This window comes from Botrytis byssoidea (genome assembly GCF_014898295.1).
Source record: "Botrytis byssoidea strain MUCL 94 chromosome Unknown BBYS_013, whole genome shotgun sequence".
Classification (NCBI taxonomy): Eukaryota; Fungi; Ascomycota; class Leotiomycetes; order Helotiales; family Sclerotiniaceae; genus Botrytis; species Botrytis byssoidea.
This window is the reverse complement of record NW_024065854.1, coordinates 431,173-447,040: the sequence shown is the minus strand read 5'-3', so window position 1 is coordinate 447,040 and position 15,868 is coordinate 431,173. Positions and strand designations below refer to the sequence as shown.

At 43.7% G+C, this 15,868-nt stretch overlaps 6 protein-coding genes across 6 annotated transcripts; 2 read left to right on the top strand and 4 right to left on the bottom strand.

Annotated features, from left to right (window-relative positions):
• Positions 1-1,243: 1,243 nt before the first annotated feature.
• Positions 1,244-2,977, top strand: EAE97_006926 (uncharacterized protein; the record flags this gene model as incomplete). The annotated part of the gene is made up of 3 exons (XM_038877439.1): positions 1,244-2,098; positions 2,145-2,307; positions 2,373-2,977. 3 exons carry the CDS (start codon positions 1,244-1,246, stop codon positions 2,975-2,977), a joined length of 1,623 nt encoding a protein of 540 aa, XP_038731629.1.
• A 525-nt stretch (positions 2,978-3,502) lies between these two features.
• On the bottom strand, positions 3,503-4,871 carry EAE97_006925 (uncharacterized protein; the record flags this gene model as incomplete). The annotated part of the gene is made up of 2 exons (XM_038877438.1): positions 3,503-4,788; positions 4,841-4,871. The coding sequence occupies 2 exons, from the start codon at positions 4,869-4,871 to the stop codon at positions 3,503-3,505; spliced, it is 1,317 nt and encodes a 438-aa protein (XP_038731628.1).
• Positions 4,872-5,185: 314 nt separating this feature from the next.
• Positions 5,186-6,845, bottom strand: EAE97_006924 (uncharacterized protein). The gene is made up of 5 exons (XM_038877437.1): positions 6,686-6,845; positions 6,601-6,623; positions 6,066-6,546; positions 5,898-6,014; positions 5,186-5,849 (listed from the first exon to the last, which is right to left on the bottom strand). Exons 1-5 carry the CDS (start codon positions 6,710-6,712, stop codon positions 5,490-5,492), a joined length of 1,008 nt encoding a protein of 335 aa, XP_038731627.1. The 5' UTR covers positions 6,713-6,845; the 3' UTR covers positions 5,186-5,489.
• Positions 6,846-7,272: 427 nt separating this feature from the next.
• EAE97_006923 (uncharacterized protein) lies at positions 7,273-11,172 on the top strand. The gene is made up of 5 exons (XM_038877436.1): positions 7,273-8,031; positions 8,099-8,119; positions 8,173-8,210; positions 8,265-10,792; positions 10,843-11,172. Exons 1-5 carry the CDS (start codon positions 7,581-7,583, stop codon positions 10,949-10,951), a joined length of 3,147 nt encoding a protein of 1,048 aa, XP_038731626.1. The 5' UTR covers positions 7,273-7,580; the 3' UTR covers positions 10,952-11,172.
• A 1,019-nt stretch (positions 11,173-12,191) lies between these two features.
• On the bottom strand, positions 12,192-13,101 carry EAE97_006922 (uncharacterized protein; the record flags this gene model as incomplete). The annotated part of the gene is made up of 2 exons (XM_038877435.1): positions 12,192-12,946; positions 12,972-13,101. 2 exons carry the CDS (start codon positions 13,099-13,101, stop codon positions 12,192-12,194), a joined length of 885 nt encoding a protein of 294 aa, XP_038731625.1.
• A 692-nt stretch (positions 13,102-13,793) lies between these two features.
• Positions 13,794-14,658, bottom strand: EAE97_006921 (uncharacterized protein; the record flags this gene model as incomplete). The annotated part of the gene is made up of 2 exons (XM_038877434.1): positions 13,794-14,331; positions 14,645-14,658. 2 exons carry the CDS (start codon positions 14,656-14,658, stop codon positions 13,794-13,796), a joined length of 552 nt encoding a protein of 183 aa, XP_038731624.1.
• Between the last annotated feature and the right edge of the window lie 1,210 nt (positions 14,659-15,868).

Genomic DNA, 15,868 nt, shown 5'->3' with positions numbered 1-15,868 from the left:
AATTCTGCTCAAAGCACTACCTCGAGAACTCATCACTCCAGTCCCTGTCTTCTCATATTATAAGAGAATCCAAAGAACACTTGGGTCAATGAATACTTACGTCCTCTCAATAAAGTCATGCGAGATTTCATCAAAACATCGCATGGCCACTGGATGGTAAGGCTCTATGAATGAGGAACAGGTTATTCATTTGCTTAACAACGTAATTTGATCATAGCCAAGCCTCTGATTATGTATTTTTTCCTGCCTTTCTTGAGACAATATTGAAGTGAATCTAATAGATGAATTATGGAAAATGAAGTCTCGTTCAGAGGCTAATGAAAGAAGTGTATCTACAATGAAGTGCCACTTGGTAATGTCTCAATGTAGATTATTTGTGCACGAAATTGGACAGTCTACTTGCAAATCTGGTAAGTTTGAAAGATATCTCTAGACTCGACCAATAATGAGGACGAACTTAAGGTCCATTTCATCATAGCTATTACTTCAAGATCAAGCAAGGCTGTGAACTTATTTCTGGATAGCTCAACTAAAGCGTAGCCAGCACATTTGACCGCACCTTCTTAACCAAATATTCGGGAAAAGAAACAGCTCTTTGCAACATTGAATGTAGCATTCTTCATCAAAAGCCTAGCTCTCATCAAGGAACACACTGCATTCAAATAGCAAAAATGAGGATAGAAAATTGACGAAATACGAGCTTTATTCCATACCTCAAATAATTGAAATCTCTTGTGTCCGCTTGCTTGACTTTCGAACGAGATACATCTTGATGATGTCTAGTCGAGTCAAGTAACGTAGATTTAAGTGCAGATATTAGCTGGTTAGTTCTAGCAAAAACTCTCTCTAGTGGCCTTGCTGAGTATTGGCGGATTCCAGAGATATAGCTCACGGAAGACCATCTCTGACACAAACGACAGGATCGAAATTTTAGAGTGTGATTTCCTCTCCAAAGTACTTTTCGCATGATAGTCGATAATTTACGAAATTGAGTGTGAATATTCAGGAGTATAATTTCACACAACCCATAAGCAAAGAACAATTGTAGGATTTTAATTTAGGGTTGTAGAGTTTATGGATGAGAAGGGTTCACTGTCAAGCTATTATTGGAAATACGCTAAGGCCCGCATGCAGCATTGCGGCCGCATTTACCGGCGCATTGAGCTACGAAAGCATTCTGGCCAAACCATTGAATCCTCCCAATCCAATATCTCACTCACAACATGCTACCACGATAGCAAAAATGGCAAAAGCCAAATCGCACAGCAATCGCAGAAACGAAGAGTCATCGAATCGCAATCCGGAAGAAGATGTTGGACTTCTCGCTGAAGAAGCAGGAAGTGAAGATGAAGATATCATAGTCCATTCTGGACAGGCACACGAACAAGGACATAATGAAACACATACACCTCGAACGCCCAATCGTGTACGATTCGATTTACCACCGTCGCCGAATGGCGAATTGAATGCGAGTAATGGAGCGCCGCCTGTCTATGATGATGAAATACGTGCACATCCCTCATCTCGAACTCAATCTTTTACACCCCTCCTAACAGGCATCGAAGCACCCTCCGTAACTGTTGCCTCTAGTCCTTGGGACGACGACGAAGATGTACATACATGGGCTGAACGCGAACGATCTCGACCGAAGTCGAATCTGCGGAATGCATTTATGAATATGGCGAATAGTATAATCGGAGCCGGTATCATCGGACAACCTTACGCATTTCGTCAAGCTGGACTCTTGGCTGGAGTTATTCTTCTGATTGCACTTACGATTACGGTAGACTGGACCATTAGACTCATTGTTATCAATTCGAAGCTGAGTGGACGAGATAGTTTCCAGGGGACAGTGGAGTTTTGTTTTGGGAGGACGGGATTGATTGCTATTAGTGTTGCGCAATGGGCTTTTGCGTTTGGGGGTATGATAGCATTTTGTATCATCGTGGGAGATTCGATACCGCATGTTTTGACTGCGGTTTTCCCAGGATTAAGAGATGTGCCAGTGCTGGGGCTACTGGCGAACAGGAGGGCTGTTATTGTAGTTTTCGTGTTGGGAATAAGTTATCCTTTGAGTTTATATCGGGATATCGCTAAGGTACATTTTCTAGACAACATTCAGGAGTCATGCTAATTCGCAACAGTTGGCGAAAGCAAGCACTTTGGCACTGATCAGTATGATGATCATTCTATTCACAGTTGTAACACAAGGATTTATGGTACCCCAAGAAGATAGAGGGGAATTCACCACACCCCTCCTCACCATAAACGATGGCATCTTCCAAGCCATTGGCGTAATATCCTTCGGTTAGCCTCCACCCCCTTATTTCCACCCCTCTCGAATTCAATTCAACTCAACTAACATACCCCAGCCTTCGTCTGCCACCACAACTCCCTCCTAATCTACGGCTCCCTCCAAACCCCCACCATCGACCGATTCTCCACCGTAACTCACTACAGCACCTCCATCTCCATGGTCGCCTGTCTCCTAATGGCCCTCTCAGGCTTCCTAACCTTCGGTTCCAAAACCCTCGGCAACGTCCTCAACAACTTCCCCGCCACAAACCCCCTCGTCAACCTCGCCCGTCTCTGCTTTGGCCTCAACATGCTCACCACTCTCCCCCTCGAAGCCTTCGTCTGTCGCGAAGTCATGTTCAACTACTGGTTCCCCGGCGAACCATTCAACATGCATCTCCATCTCATCTTCACCTCCGCCCTCGTCGTCAGCGCTATGATCCTCAGTCTCGTAACCTGCGACCTCGGCGCAGTGTTCGAATTAATCGGCGCAACGAGTGCGTGTGCCTTGGCTTATATATTACCACCGTTATGCTATATAAAATTAACGACAAGAACGTGGAGAACGTGGATGGCGGGCGCGTGTGTAGCGTTTGGGGGCGCGGTCATGCTTATTAGTCTTTTCCAGGCGTCGAAAAAAATGATTCTGAATGAAGGGGGAGTGACGAAATGCGATTGGTAGGATAGATGGGATGGGGTCTTATATGGTAGATAGAATATAGTGTATAACATGTTTAATAGATATTGATGAGCTTTGCTAAATGATTCTCTATATTCTAGATTGGATTTTGGTTATCTGGCTCTCTTACTGTTGTTCCATGGTCCAGGTTTCAATGCCCCGCATATAAAATTCATCACTACACTTCATACCACTATTCAACTTCTCAGTCGTATCTCACAATACCAATATGCTCAAGACATACCTACGATCAATCACAAAAAGTGCATCGCATATAACATATATGTCATATGTTATTCATTTATATTAAGCCTAGCCTACTAAGTATCAGAGCATCCGAGCCATATTCTTCTCAATACAAGCAAGCCAGATCAAAGTAATACAGCAAGCAAGTAAGCGACATGTCTAAAAGCATTCCCTCTGAAACATACGAACGACGATTCTTTTATGTGACCATAACACCGGGGAATATCATCAAAGCAGCAATTTACAAGAAAAGAGAGAAACGCAGAAATCGAAAGCTTGAGCTTAAGCCTTGGACTTCTTGGCTTTCTTAGCCTTGGTGACCTTCTTTGCTGGGGTTTCGATCTCGGCTTCAACCTCAACTTCAGCAGGGGTTTCGACGACCTTGACGGCGGCCTTCTTAGATCTTGTCTTTCTTCCAACTGGTGCTTCGGCTTCGACTTCGGCTACGGGCTCGACGGGAGCTTCGACAGCCTTTGCCTTTGCGGCCTTCTTTCCCTTCTTTGGCTTCTCGACTGGAGCAGCTTCGGTTGTGATGGTGGTTTCCTCTGTGGTGATCGTGGCAGTAGGAGTCTCCTCGACGACCTTGGTCTTCTTGACCTTCTTGGCCTTGACTGGCTCCTCAACTGCAGGGGCAGCTTCAATGGCCATGACAACATCTCCGTCTCCGGCAACTTCATCTTCGCCATTCTCAATCTCCTTGACTGGCTTCTTGGAAACACCCTTTGCGGATTTTATCTTTGGTGCCTCGAATTCGTAACCGATTTGCTTCAATTTCTCCGAGGCGATCTCGCGCTTCTTCTCAGCCTTTTCTCTTCTCTTCTCCCATTGCTCTTCTCCAGCACCTTGCTCTAATCTGCGGCCCTCAATCTTGTTCCAAGGAACCTTCTTGAAACGACGGTTGGCACCCTTGAACAAATCTTCAGGGAGTTGCTCATCAGGTACTAATTTGACCTTCAAGATGTGATTGAACAATAGATAGTTATCCATCGTCTTGGCTACAATTTCTGCGACACCCCTACTGGCGAATTGAATCCATGCATAATGCTTGCTTGCACCAGTTCTTCTATTTCTTGACAGACGAATCTTAAGAATATCTCCGAATTGAGAAAAGTAAGCTCTCATTTCCGCCTCGTAGAAACCGTGAGGAATGCGACCAATATATACAACACCTGGAAGATCGTTGGCAGCTTCTTCAGCAGCCTTCTTGATAGCCTTCTTTTGCTTCTTGCTAAGTTTTTCGAGGGCGTTTGGAACTTCTTGACCGGGTTCGAGTCCACCTTCTTTGGCGTTCTCTTCCTCATCATTATCCGATTCAAAACCCTTCAGGAGAGCTTCAGTTTGGTCATCCTCTTCTTCCTCTTCTTCGGATTCCTCGACTGGTTCTTCAAGTTCTTCAACAACCTTTTTCTCTACAACCTTCTCAACAACCTTTGCGGCCTTCTTAGGTTTGGCAGCTTCCTTGGGTTTGGCGGCTTCTTTGGGCTTGACGGCTTCAGTAGATTTTGGTGACTTCTTCGCCTTCTTTAATTTTGCAACCTCGTCCGCAGGGACTGTAGGAGCAGTAGAAGCTATGATTGAAAATCAGAATAATCAATTGAAGCATTATAGAATAATACATACCTTTGCGCTTGCGTGCTGTAATTTCAGCCATTGTATTTGAGTTCGTACGACTTGTTTTATTTAGAAAGGTTGTGTCGTGGATATGATAGATAAATGTTTTTGCAGATAGGATTTTAGTATTTTAGAATGCAGTGTGATTGTCCAACAAAATTTTTGGATTTTGCCAAACTATCTCCACGAGAATTCTCTTGCGACCACGGCGCTATGCCTAATTGAGTTAAAGCTTTTGAAGGCGGTGAGAGCGCGGCTCAGAATCCCTACTTCGTATTGAAATCTTTCTCGTGGCATTTCATTATTGAATTCGTGATTCTCCATTTCATTGTTACGAATTTAGAGTCATATATTTATGTCCATCCTATGCATTCAAGAAACATTATTCTAGAATATTTCATTTGCCCAACCAAGTATTGGAAAAGTACAGTGGTGTCATGCTTAAATTCTTCATGATATACTCATTTTAGAAGTATATCTATCTCACCAGCTTGTGAAGACTAGACTATTTGCAATAAAGCTTGCTTCCCTCATTTAAATCTTTATAGAAAGAGATTCATCAATCATCCTTTCTACTTTCCTCCGGATTCTACAAGCCTTTTGATTTGATCCACAAACGCCCGCAAATGCACCTTTCCTACAAGCCAAATAAACTAAATTATTGTTGTCTAGCCTGTCTCTCGACCTCATATGTGAAGTCGAAATATCCCTTATCAAATTGGTGCACTCTGACATAACCATCCTCACCACCACTTGCATATCCCTTTCCGTTTGGATCCACGGCAACAGTGTTTAGAGGACCGAAATGTCCACGGACTCTACCGATTTCCTCTTCGAAGATCTTGTGGTAGAATCTGGCTTCGAATTTACCCTGGCGGGCGGACGTTGTTGTGACATCCATAGCAGCTTGTCCACCACCGAGAATGACGAAATCCTTTTTGGGGGTGATAGATGCGCTGTTGAGAGGAGTATCGGTTACGTAGGTCTTCATGACTTCGAGATCTCGGGCGTTGACAAGCTGTACGAATTAGTGTTTTGAAAACTTGAAAGCGTGCATGTAATTTACCTTAGCAGACTTATCCTTCGAGGCAGTGATGAAGTAGGTTCTATCGGGCGACCATTGAAGATCTGTGACTTGAAGATCTGGTTCGTGGACTTGAGTGTTGAAGAGTAACTCTCCGGTCTAGCAAGCCCGTCAGTACCTAGAATATACAACACCAGTCTAGATCCTTACCTTGGCATCATATTGAGAAACACTTCCATCTTCGTGCCCCGCAATGATGTATTTTGACATATAACTCCATCCTGCAACAGTAGCCTTGCTCTCCGCGCAAGTAATGGTCAAAGCTCGGTCGTCAGATTGTGGTGCGTTTACGTCCAGGTTGATGTCCAATACTACGATCGTTCCCAAGAATCCCATACGTTGTTCGGTAACAGCCAACAATTGTGTAGCGTCCTCGTTGAATTCGACTCTCTTGACAGCAGTGTTGAAATCCCAAGTCTTCAAACATTTTCCGGTCTTGACGTCCCATAACCTGACTGTGTTGTCGGCTGCACCACTTGCGATGATTGTAGTTGTTGGGTCCACATCGACTGTCCATATAGCTCCCTGATGACCGTGGTAGGTGCCTAATCTCTCTCCATTGTGTGCATACCATGCGCAAATGTGTTGATCTTTCGCGGTTGAGAAGATGATGTCGCCATCTCTGTTATATCTATTCGTTCGTCAATACCGCATGTATTTTATTATTTCGACGGATGTTATATACCTAATTTGTGTAAGAGCACGCTCCTACATGATTGTTAGCAAATTGGGGTCATATATTAAGCCAGCAGGGCATTATGTATACTGACATGTCCTTGCAACAGAATGGGCCTCATATTTGCGATTCAGTGTTGATAGTACTGGAATCGCGATATGATGGAGGTTGGAGGTTGGCGGTTGGTATTTAGATAGGGTTGGATCGAAATAATCTTTGTGCCCCTCAAAAAGTTCGATATCCTCTAGGGATTTGACTCTTCAAATGTGTGCTATCAAAGACCAATCATAAGCGAGAGAAGATGCGGACAGATGCGGGACTTGGCCAAGTGGTGTGTGTGGTGACTCTGGTGAGAGGAAATCTTCTTTGGCTATGGGTCGAGTTTGAGGATCCACTTAAAAAATAGTAGCAAAGACTCACAGAGTCACAGCTGTGACACAACATAAAAATATTAATAACTTGATTACTGAGGGGAGTGAAGGAGGGAGAGAGGGGAGAAATAATAAAGTGATGCTTCAGTCATAGGTAGAGAGAGGAGCACAGAAGGCTGGAAAGCTTGAATGGGATGATTTTCACATTTCATAAGGTAATTGCCGGACATTCTATCCATTCTGTGAGTATTTCCTTGACTCATTCTTTCCTTTCAGAAGACTACTAGGTAGGGAATTCATGAAGAAAGAAGAAATCTGCGTGAATGAATGATTGAATGATTAAATGATTGCTTTTTTGGTGTATTATTCATTTTTTAACTCAATGCTTTGATCATCTTATCTTTCACCGATATGTTCATACTGCAAGCTTTAAAGCTTAAAAGTACATACTAAAAAATTGTTGTAGTCATTCAACGGGCTCATCAATTATCATTCATTCATTATTGTTATAATTTTGATTTTATTACTATATCTGTATCTGTCTATCTATCTCTCTATCTTGTCACTCATTCGCCTATCAAATCAAATCACCTCATTCGTTTGCGGTGCAGTGCAGAAATGTTGATCGGCAAAAGAGCCAAAGTAGCATGTGGTGCCGCCCGCGTTTATCCTCACAATGTGTACATGTTACCTTCTTTGAATTGCCTCACTCTTACCAATTCTTCGTCAATTCTTAGATCGAGAGCTTCTCTTCCTACACAACACCGAGCACTATTGAGTTCTTTAACCCCTTCAGCTTCATTTGTCCAAGCTGCCCAACAGGTACTCCAATTGCGGGGTCAGCCATACCGCTCAACTTTTTCCTCCCCCACAAGGGTCTCATCCATATCCCCCTTCACCCCGCAGAGCAGTACTACCAGACAATTCTCAAGTACGCCAGCGACAATGACAGCCACCAAGATCGATGGCACTGCCATTGCGAAGAAGATTCGTGAGAAGATTCATGCTGAAATCGACGATGCCCAAAAGACAAACCCAAGATTTAAGCCTTCATTGAAGATTATCCAAGGTAAATGCCCGCAAGACATTGCTAGAAATATTCGATAAGGAGGTTATGCTAATGTAATTTTTCACAGTGGGTGATCGCTCTGATTCAAGTACGTATTTGTGACTGGAAACTGTCAAAAACGGCTCACTAATGGTGGTACAGCTACCTATGTTCGTATGAAGTTGAAGGCCGCACAAGAGGTTAGCTACCATTTCTCATCATTTCCGAGCATACACTGATTCATGGGTAATTAGGCAGCGATAGAGTGCGAACTTATCCCATTCCCCGAGAGCGCAACTGAAGCCGAGGTTCTCGACAAAATCGAGCAATTGAACAATGATCCATCCGTTCATGGTATTCTTGTCCAATTACCGGTTCCAAAACACATGTCCGAATACAGCGTAACTTCCGCTGTATCTGATGAGAAGGATGTAGATGGTTTTGGAGCATCGAATATTGGCGAGCTTGCGAAGCGTGGCGGGCGTCCTCTTTTCACACCATGTACACCAAAAGGTGTTATGGTCTTGCTCGAAGAGAGTGGAGTTGACTTAAAGGGCAAGAATGCAGTCGTTCTTGGACGGAGCGATATTGTGGGAAGCCCTGCCAGTTACCTCCTTAAGAATGCCGACGCTACTGTGACAGTATGCCATTCCAGAACCCAAAATCTTGAGCAATTCATCAAGAACGCCGATGTTGTTGTTGCAGCCATCGGAAAGGCCAACTTCGTCAAAGGAGAGTGGTTGAAGCCAGGTGCAGTGGTCATTGATGTCGGTACCAACTTTATTCCTGACGAGACCAAAAAATCTGGGCAGAGACTTGTTGGTGATGTCGATTTTGAATCGGCTTCCGAAGTTGCATCTCAAATCACACCAGTACCTGGTGGAGTAGGACCAATGACTATCGCAATGCTATTGCAGAATGTTGTTGAATCCGCAACAGCTTATTTCGAGCGTCAAAAGGCCAGAGCTATCAAGCCTTTGCCATTGAAGCTCCAAACCCCAGTCCCATCGGACATTGCTATCTCAAGAGCTCAACACCCAAAGCATATCACACGTGTAGCACAAGAGATTGGTATTGCTGGTTACGAACTTGAACCTTATGGAGCATACAAAGGTAAAGTTGATTTGAGCCTACTCAAACGTCTTGAACACCGCCGCAACGGACGTTATGTTGTTGTCACTGGTATTACCCCAACACCTCTTGGCGAGGGTAAATCTACGACTACTATGGGTCTCACTCAAGCTATTGCCGGTCATCTTGATCGCATAGCTTTCGCTAATGTTCGGCAACCAAGTCAAGGACCAACCTTTGGTATCAAGGGAGGTGCTGCAGGTGGTGGATACAGTCAGGTCATTCCTATGGATGAATTCAACCTCCATTTGACAGGTGATATTCACGCAATCACAGCTGCAAACAACTTGTTGGCTGCTGCTATTGAGACCAGAATGTTCCACGAAAATACCCAAAAGGATGGCCCGCTTTACAAGCGTCTCGTTCCAGCAAAGAAGGGCAAGCGTGAGTTCCAGCCTATTATGTTCCGCAGACTTAAGAAGCTTGGTATCACTAAAACCAACCCCGACGAGCTTACCGAGGACGAGATTCATCGTTTTGCAAGATTAGACATTGATCCTTCGACAATCACCTGGAGACGTGTTCTTGATGTCAATGATCGTCATCTGAGAGGTATCACCGTCGGTACTGCTGGTACCGAGAAGGGACAAACTAGAGAAACTGGTTTTGACATCTCTGTCGCTAGTGAGTGTATGGCCATTCTTGCACTCAGTAACGACTTGAACGACATGAGAGAAAGACTCGGTCGCATGGTCATTGGATCATCCAGAAATGGTGACCCTGTCACTTGTGATGATCTTGGTGCAGGTGGTGCTTTGACAGCATTAATGAAGGATGCTATCAAGCCTAACTTGATGCAAACATTGGAAGGAACACCTGTTTTCGTCCATGCCGGACCATTCGCAAACATTAGTATCGGTGCTAGCTCAGTTCTTGCGGATAAGCTTGCTCTTAAGCTCGCTGGTACTGAGCCTGACGAGAATCACAACGAGAAGGCTGGTTTTGTTATTACTGAAGCAGGTTTCGATTTCACCATGGGAGGAGAGCGTTTCTTCAACATCAAGTGTAGATCATCAGGACTCATTCCAGATGTTGTCGTTGTTGTTGCAACTGTTCGAGCACTCAAGGTTCACGGTGGTGGCCCACCAATCGCTCCAGGCGCCGCACTCCACCAAATCTACAGAGAGGAGAATGTTGAGATTCTTCGCAAAGGTTGCGTCAACCTCAAGAAGCACATCTCTAATGCCAGATCTTATGGTGTCCCAGTTGTTGTCGCTATCAACAAGTTTGAAACTGACACTGACGCCGAGATCGAGGTTATCCGCGAGGAGGCCATCGCTGCTGGTGCTGAAGATGCTATCCCAGCCAATCACTGGGCCGAAGGTGGTAAGGGAGCTGTTGACCTTGCCAAGGGTGTCATCGCTGCAAGTGAAAAGGAGAAGAACTTCAAGCTTCTTTACAGCCTTGACGGAGATGTCCAGACCCGCATTGAAGCCATCGGTAAAGAGATGTATGGAGCTGACAAGGTCGAGTTCAGTGAGATCGCTCAAAAGAAGGTTGATACATACACTAAACAAGGTTTCGGAAACTTGCCAATTTGTATTGCAAAGACTCAATACTCTTTGTCGCATGACCCAGATCTCAAGGGTGCACCAACTGGATTCACTGTTCCAATTAGGGACGTGAGATTGGCTGCTGGAGCTGGTTATCTGTAAGTTCTTTTGCATGATATTTTCATTGCTTTCTCTAATATGATTCTAGGTATGCACTTGCTGCAGATATTCAAACCATTCCTGGTCTTCCTACCGCACCAGGCTATCTCAATGTCGATGTCGACACTGAGACTGGAGAAATTGATGGTCTCTTTTAAGAATATATTCTCACATTTTTTTTAGTTTTGTATGTCGATTAGCGTTTCAACAAGTTAGTTAATATGAGGGCGGTAAAAGCACATTCAACGTGTTAGGGTTGCATTTTCAACAAAAGGCGTTTATAGATATACGACTGGCTGATAAAAAGCTATATAGTATGTAGAGATATCCTTCATGATTAACTCATGATACAAATGAAGCTTACGATGTTTGAAGTTTGCATTGCTATCTTTCCCTTTTTGCTATTCATGTGATGCGATGCCAGTTTTCGCTGATAGCCGCTGCTTCAGTTGTCACTATTTGGGCTCGTATTAATATACAGACCTAAGTTCAATGACAATAGTAATGAGGTGTCAAGTTATCCATGCGCGAGATAGATTCTCAGCATATAATAGTAGACGCTCGAGCATGTGTAAAGAAAAATACATGGAATCAGCTTCGGTCTCGTGGATATAGTATAGCACTGAGCTAGAGGAAGGGTTGTGGATTTCAGTATTATATGCATCAATACCTACATACTTATAGATAGTCCGGAATTTGAATCTCCGCACGACATACATTAGGTTTTGCGTTCTAGAATTTCAAGCAGAGAAGATCCTTAATCTACTTGTCGCTTTTTCGATGGAGTTTAGTGATTCTTATTGTAGACGGTTGTGGAGATTAGTGGGTTAGGTGAGGTGGTGAATAGTTTGTGATTGTAGGGTTTGGAGTTTGAAGTTTGATGGGTTTGATGGGTTTGATGGGTTTGATGGGTTGATGGATTTAATAGGCTATGCGAATTTTGGGATTGTGTGGTTGTTAGAGTTGTGTATGGTATGCAAAATGGATTTTGGGGGCATTATTAGGGGTTTAGCGAGGATTTGGGAAGGGGATGTAGAGGTCGGGAGTTTGTGTCGCTGGATAGGTGGGGAAATCTTGGAGTGGGTAGGGGATTCTTGGGTGGGAGTTTGGAATTTGGAGTGAGTAGTTGTGAGTAAGGTGAATTTCATTGTAATACTAGCTTTTTTCTTGTGCGGAAGTGCATGAGAAGCTAAATTCTGACAGGGATATCAAACCTCAAATCAGGAAGTAAAAGTAGAAGAATAATATCCTTGAGGATTTGGTATCTTCACTTCTTCCCCAAATTCGCAGTCGTCTTCTTCCCACAAGTAAACTTATGTAACTTCCACCCTTTCCTCTGATGTTCAACTCCACAATACCAAATTTTCTTGTCCCCTTTCTTACACTCAGCGCATGCACTCAACTTTCCTCCCACACCACAGTAATCACACCAGCCTGCGTTTTCTCGATCGTTCCAGTGATCCCATGCCCTTTTTGGCACTTTCTCATCAATTCTGTATGCTGATTCTCCAATATCCATGATGCTCCAATTCCCAATTCCTTCATATCATCACAGATAGTATCCATAGCATCCTGCCAATCTCTTCCCTTGCCGAGAAAATAAGGCTCGTCGAATATTCCTCGCTTGCCCCATTGCATACGCGTCATATCTACCACGAAAAAGTCATCCAAGTTTACTATCTGACCTACACTCGTTCCTGGTTTAGGAAACCCGAGGATAGAATGGAATCCCTCGTTTTCTCCTCCCGTAATATATGTCGCGCCGCCATTCCCCAACTTTAAAGATTGGACACTCATGAGTTTGAGACCGGTCAATTTGTACTCTATGATGGAGAGTGGGAAAGGGTCAATGAGAACTGCGTCTTCGTTTTTGATCTGGATGGATAGTTGTTGGTCTGAGGAACAGAAGGCGAATTTTTTTTTAAAGAGGATTAGAGCTTTGTGACAAGCGTCATGGCTTCGAGATTCGTAGAAGATGTTTTCGAGTTGAGTGGGGGAAAGTGAACGGGTTGCTATATCGCATGAAGGATGGATGGTACTTATCGCTTGAGTGGTGGAAGTTTCTAGAGCTTGATCTTGAGTAGAATCGGGAGTAGAAGCATCGTGGTGGAAAGTGTGAACGTTGATTTTTTTGAATGCTTGCGGGTCGCTTTCTGATAAGTGCGTTTCCTTTCAGACGAGGAAGCATGGTTTGGTCTGAGATGGTGCTGCTGTGGAGACTGGTCTGTTTGTAGCGGGGATCACTGACTAGACGTTCGTAGTTAAGGAGGGTAGTGAGGGTTCGAAGGGGAATAGCTTCGGGCGCCATGGTCGATGCTATGGATTACGGTGCGATGTTGAGACAGCTTGGTCTCTTGGGAATAAGAGGGGAAGATTACTGTTTGTTTATGATAGAGGAGTAGGTATAATGTATTGCCGGAAGGTGAACGCGTTTGACCTCGCGGAATCACATGTTAAGGTCATATTTGACAAACTTGGTCTGTTTGTTCGTTTACTTGCTTGTGGTGGCGGTAATCAATATGGGAACAACTGCCTGAGATGATTGTCACACATTCTATATTCTTCACTAGCACAAAGCCGCATAGATTGTTTCAAACATCAAGTCAGTCTCCGCTCGCTCAGATCATTAGGCAAGAAGTAGGAGCTAGATAGGCTACATTTCTTGGCTCTGTTGTAAGACCAAAGAACATCAAATGATAGAAGACTCGAACTTTCCCTTCACAAAGTACGCTACTCAAAGTAAGTACAAATCCATGCTGTATTATTGATTACCTAGCTGTTCCAGGTCGGTACAAGATTATTCAATGACTTCCCGTATTCAATGGAACGCTACCAGTTTTACCGTGGCTCCATTGACTTCAACATTTCCGCCACCTCTTTCATGCCACCACCCCTATTCATCCTCATAAACATTAAATCGTACAAATTTGTCTCATCATCACCATTTACATCGACCTTCTCCAACACGACGGCGTGATATGGAATCTCAGAATCAAAATTCTATCCACCCATAACCTTTCCACCCACCTCACTGCGTTTATATTGTCCACTCAATTCTGGAAAGTTCTGTCCACCGGGTATGTATGTGCGATACACAACTTCACGCTCTAGATTATCGCCCAGAATCATAAACCCTTTATCCGTGCGCCCACTTTTGTGTTTCAGGCTCTTGAGATGATTCATAAATGCACCCCCATCGTTGTGTTCTCCACCTCCCTCGAAGGAAAAGAAAATTGACTTCCTACGGCTGTTACCATCAAGAGTCTCTTGAAGCTGATTGACATATTTTGGGAATGGTTCGCCTGGGGATTGCTCCTTGCGTGAATATCTACCGGTTTGAAACTCGAGGCCGATAAGCTGCTGGTAGTCTGGAACCTTTATTGTTTGCATGGTGTGACCAAACCATTGGCGGAAGTAGTCAAGGAGGTTGTGATGGATTTTCTCTTCCGTTGTACCGCATGACGCTTCATCTTCTTTGCTGAATACAACAGTTCTGATAGAGTTGAGCCATAACTGTCGCTGCTGATCGAGTGACTGGCTGATAGCGTTAGAAATCTCAGCGGGCTTCTTTGATGCTGATGATGAGAAGTTCCTGGACGTGGACTATCGAATGAGACTTGCAGAACGGGTATTCGAAGTATGAAAGTCTTTTCGACGTGTAAAGGCAGACTGGTCGATGATGGCAGATATTTGAAATGTCACTGAATGATTATAGGTTATTCTTATGTTTTTTGTTGCGCTGCATTTGTGAAGTCTTTTGTTGAGAGAAGAGAACCAGAGTTAAAAGGAAGAAAAGAAGAAGGAAAGAAGGAAACAGGAGAGACGTGTTGGCTGTCTGTCATATTGCAAACCCGTTTGACTCCATGTGTTGACTCCGATTCTGCTACAGTTTGCGACAATGATTTTTTTTTCTTCTGACTCAAAGTTTGATAACAAGCGCGTAATTTTCCTATCAAAGTAAAAACTTGACGGCTCTCTGTGCGAGTTTGAAATGTGAAATAATACATATCTGAAGGCAACGAAGACCACTCTTTTACTTCAGAAATTCTCGCTTCTGTCATACACGGATGAACCGATTCCTTCACAAGGAATCGTAACAACATTTCAACCCTTTCGTTCAAAATCTATCATACCACCTCAACCACATGCCCCAGTCTGCATTTCTTTCGACTCGTGTATAGTAAAGCATCCCAAATCCTATTGCTCAGTCACAACCAATCAGTGCCATTCCCTTTGCAGATACACTGTCAAATCTTAAACGATTGGGTTCGAACGGCTCATGAATATCATTATGATGCAGTGCCCAGCACGAATGATCGCCAATAAGGGGTAGATCTAAGGGGCATAGAAGACTTTAGTATCTCAACTCATATGGGATATTGTTCATACTCACAATGTATCAAACGTCTAGGCACAATTTTCATATTTCGCGAACTTTTCTATCTATTTCGTCACAATCTCCACACGTTTCTCTCATAAGAAACTACAGAATTTGCTCAGCAGAACGATCGATAACTTCGTCGGTGGTGAACTGTTCATGAGGAGGCGCTTGGGGTATCGAGGCCCGAGTTTCCTATGTTATCACAATTAGTCGTGTGCAATCAAAGCACCCAAATGACAATCAAACTTGAAGTATGCTCATCACCTAGACCATCCATGGCAACTATCAAGTTATGTGATTACGAGTTTGTGAAGAATGTCACTTTGACTACCAATCCTCGCAAAATTGAAATCATACCGACAATCACCACAAAGCAGAAGCATCTAAAGATAGAATCTGAGTAGCTATCTATCCAGGACTGATCGACCAAAGCGAAATTCTTCCAGAGACTCCAACTTGAACAATGATAATAAATAGGGCAGCCAATGGAACGTCTTCGTCCATCTTTGTCCGTCTTCGTCTGGCTGATTCAGAGCCTCATTTATTTTAGTTTAGGGGAACACATAGGACTTGGCGTGTCTTTTTGATAAAAATTAGCGACGTCTCTGCTCTTTTGGTGATTAGACGATTTTGATATGTGGTAAAGTAATTTATAGAGACGGTGCCCGTACCTGATCTGTACGTAGATAGAACT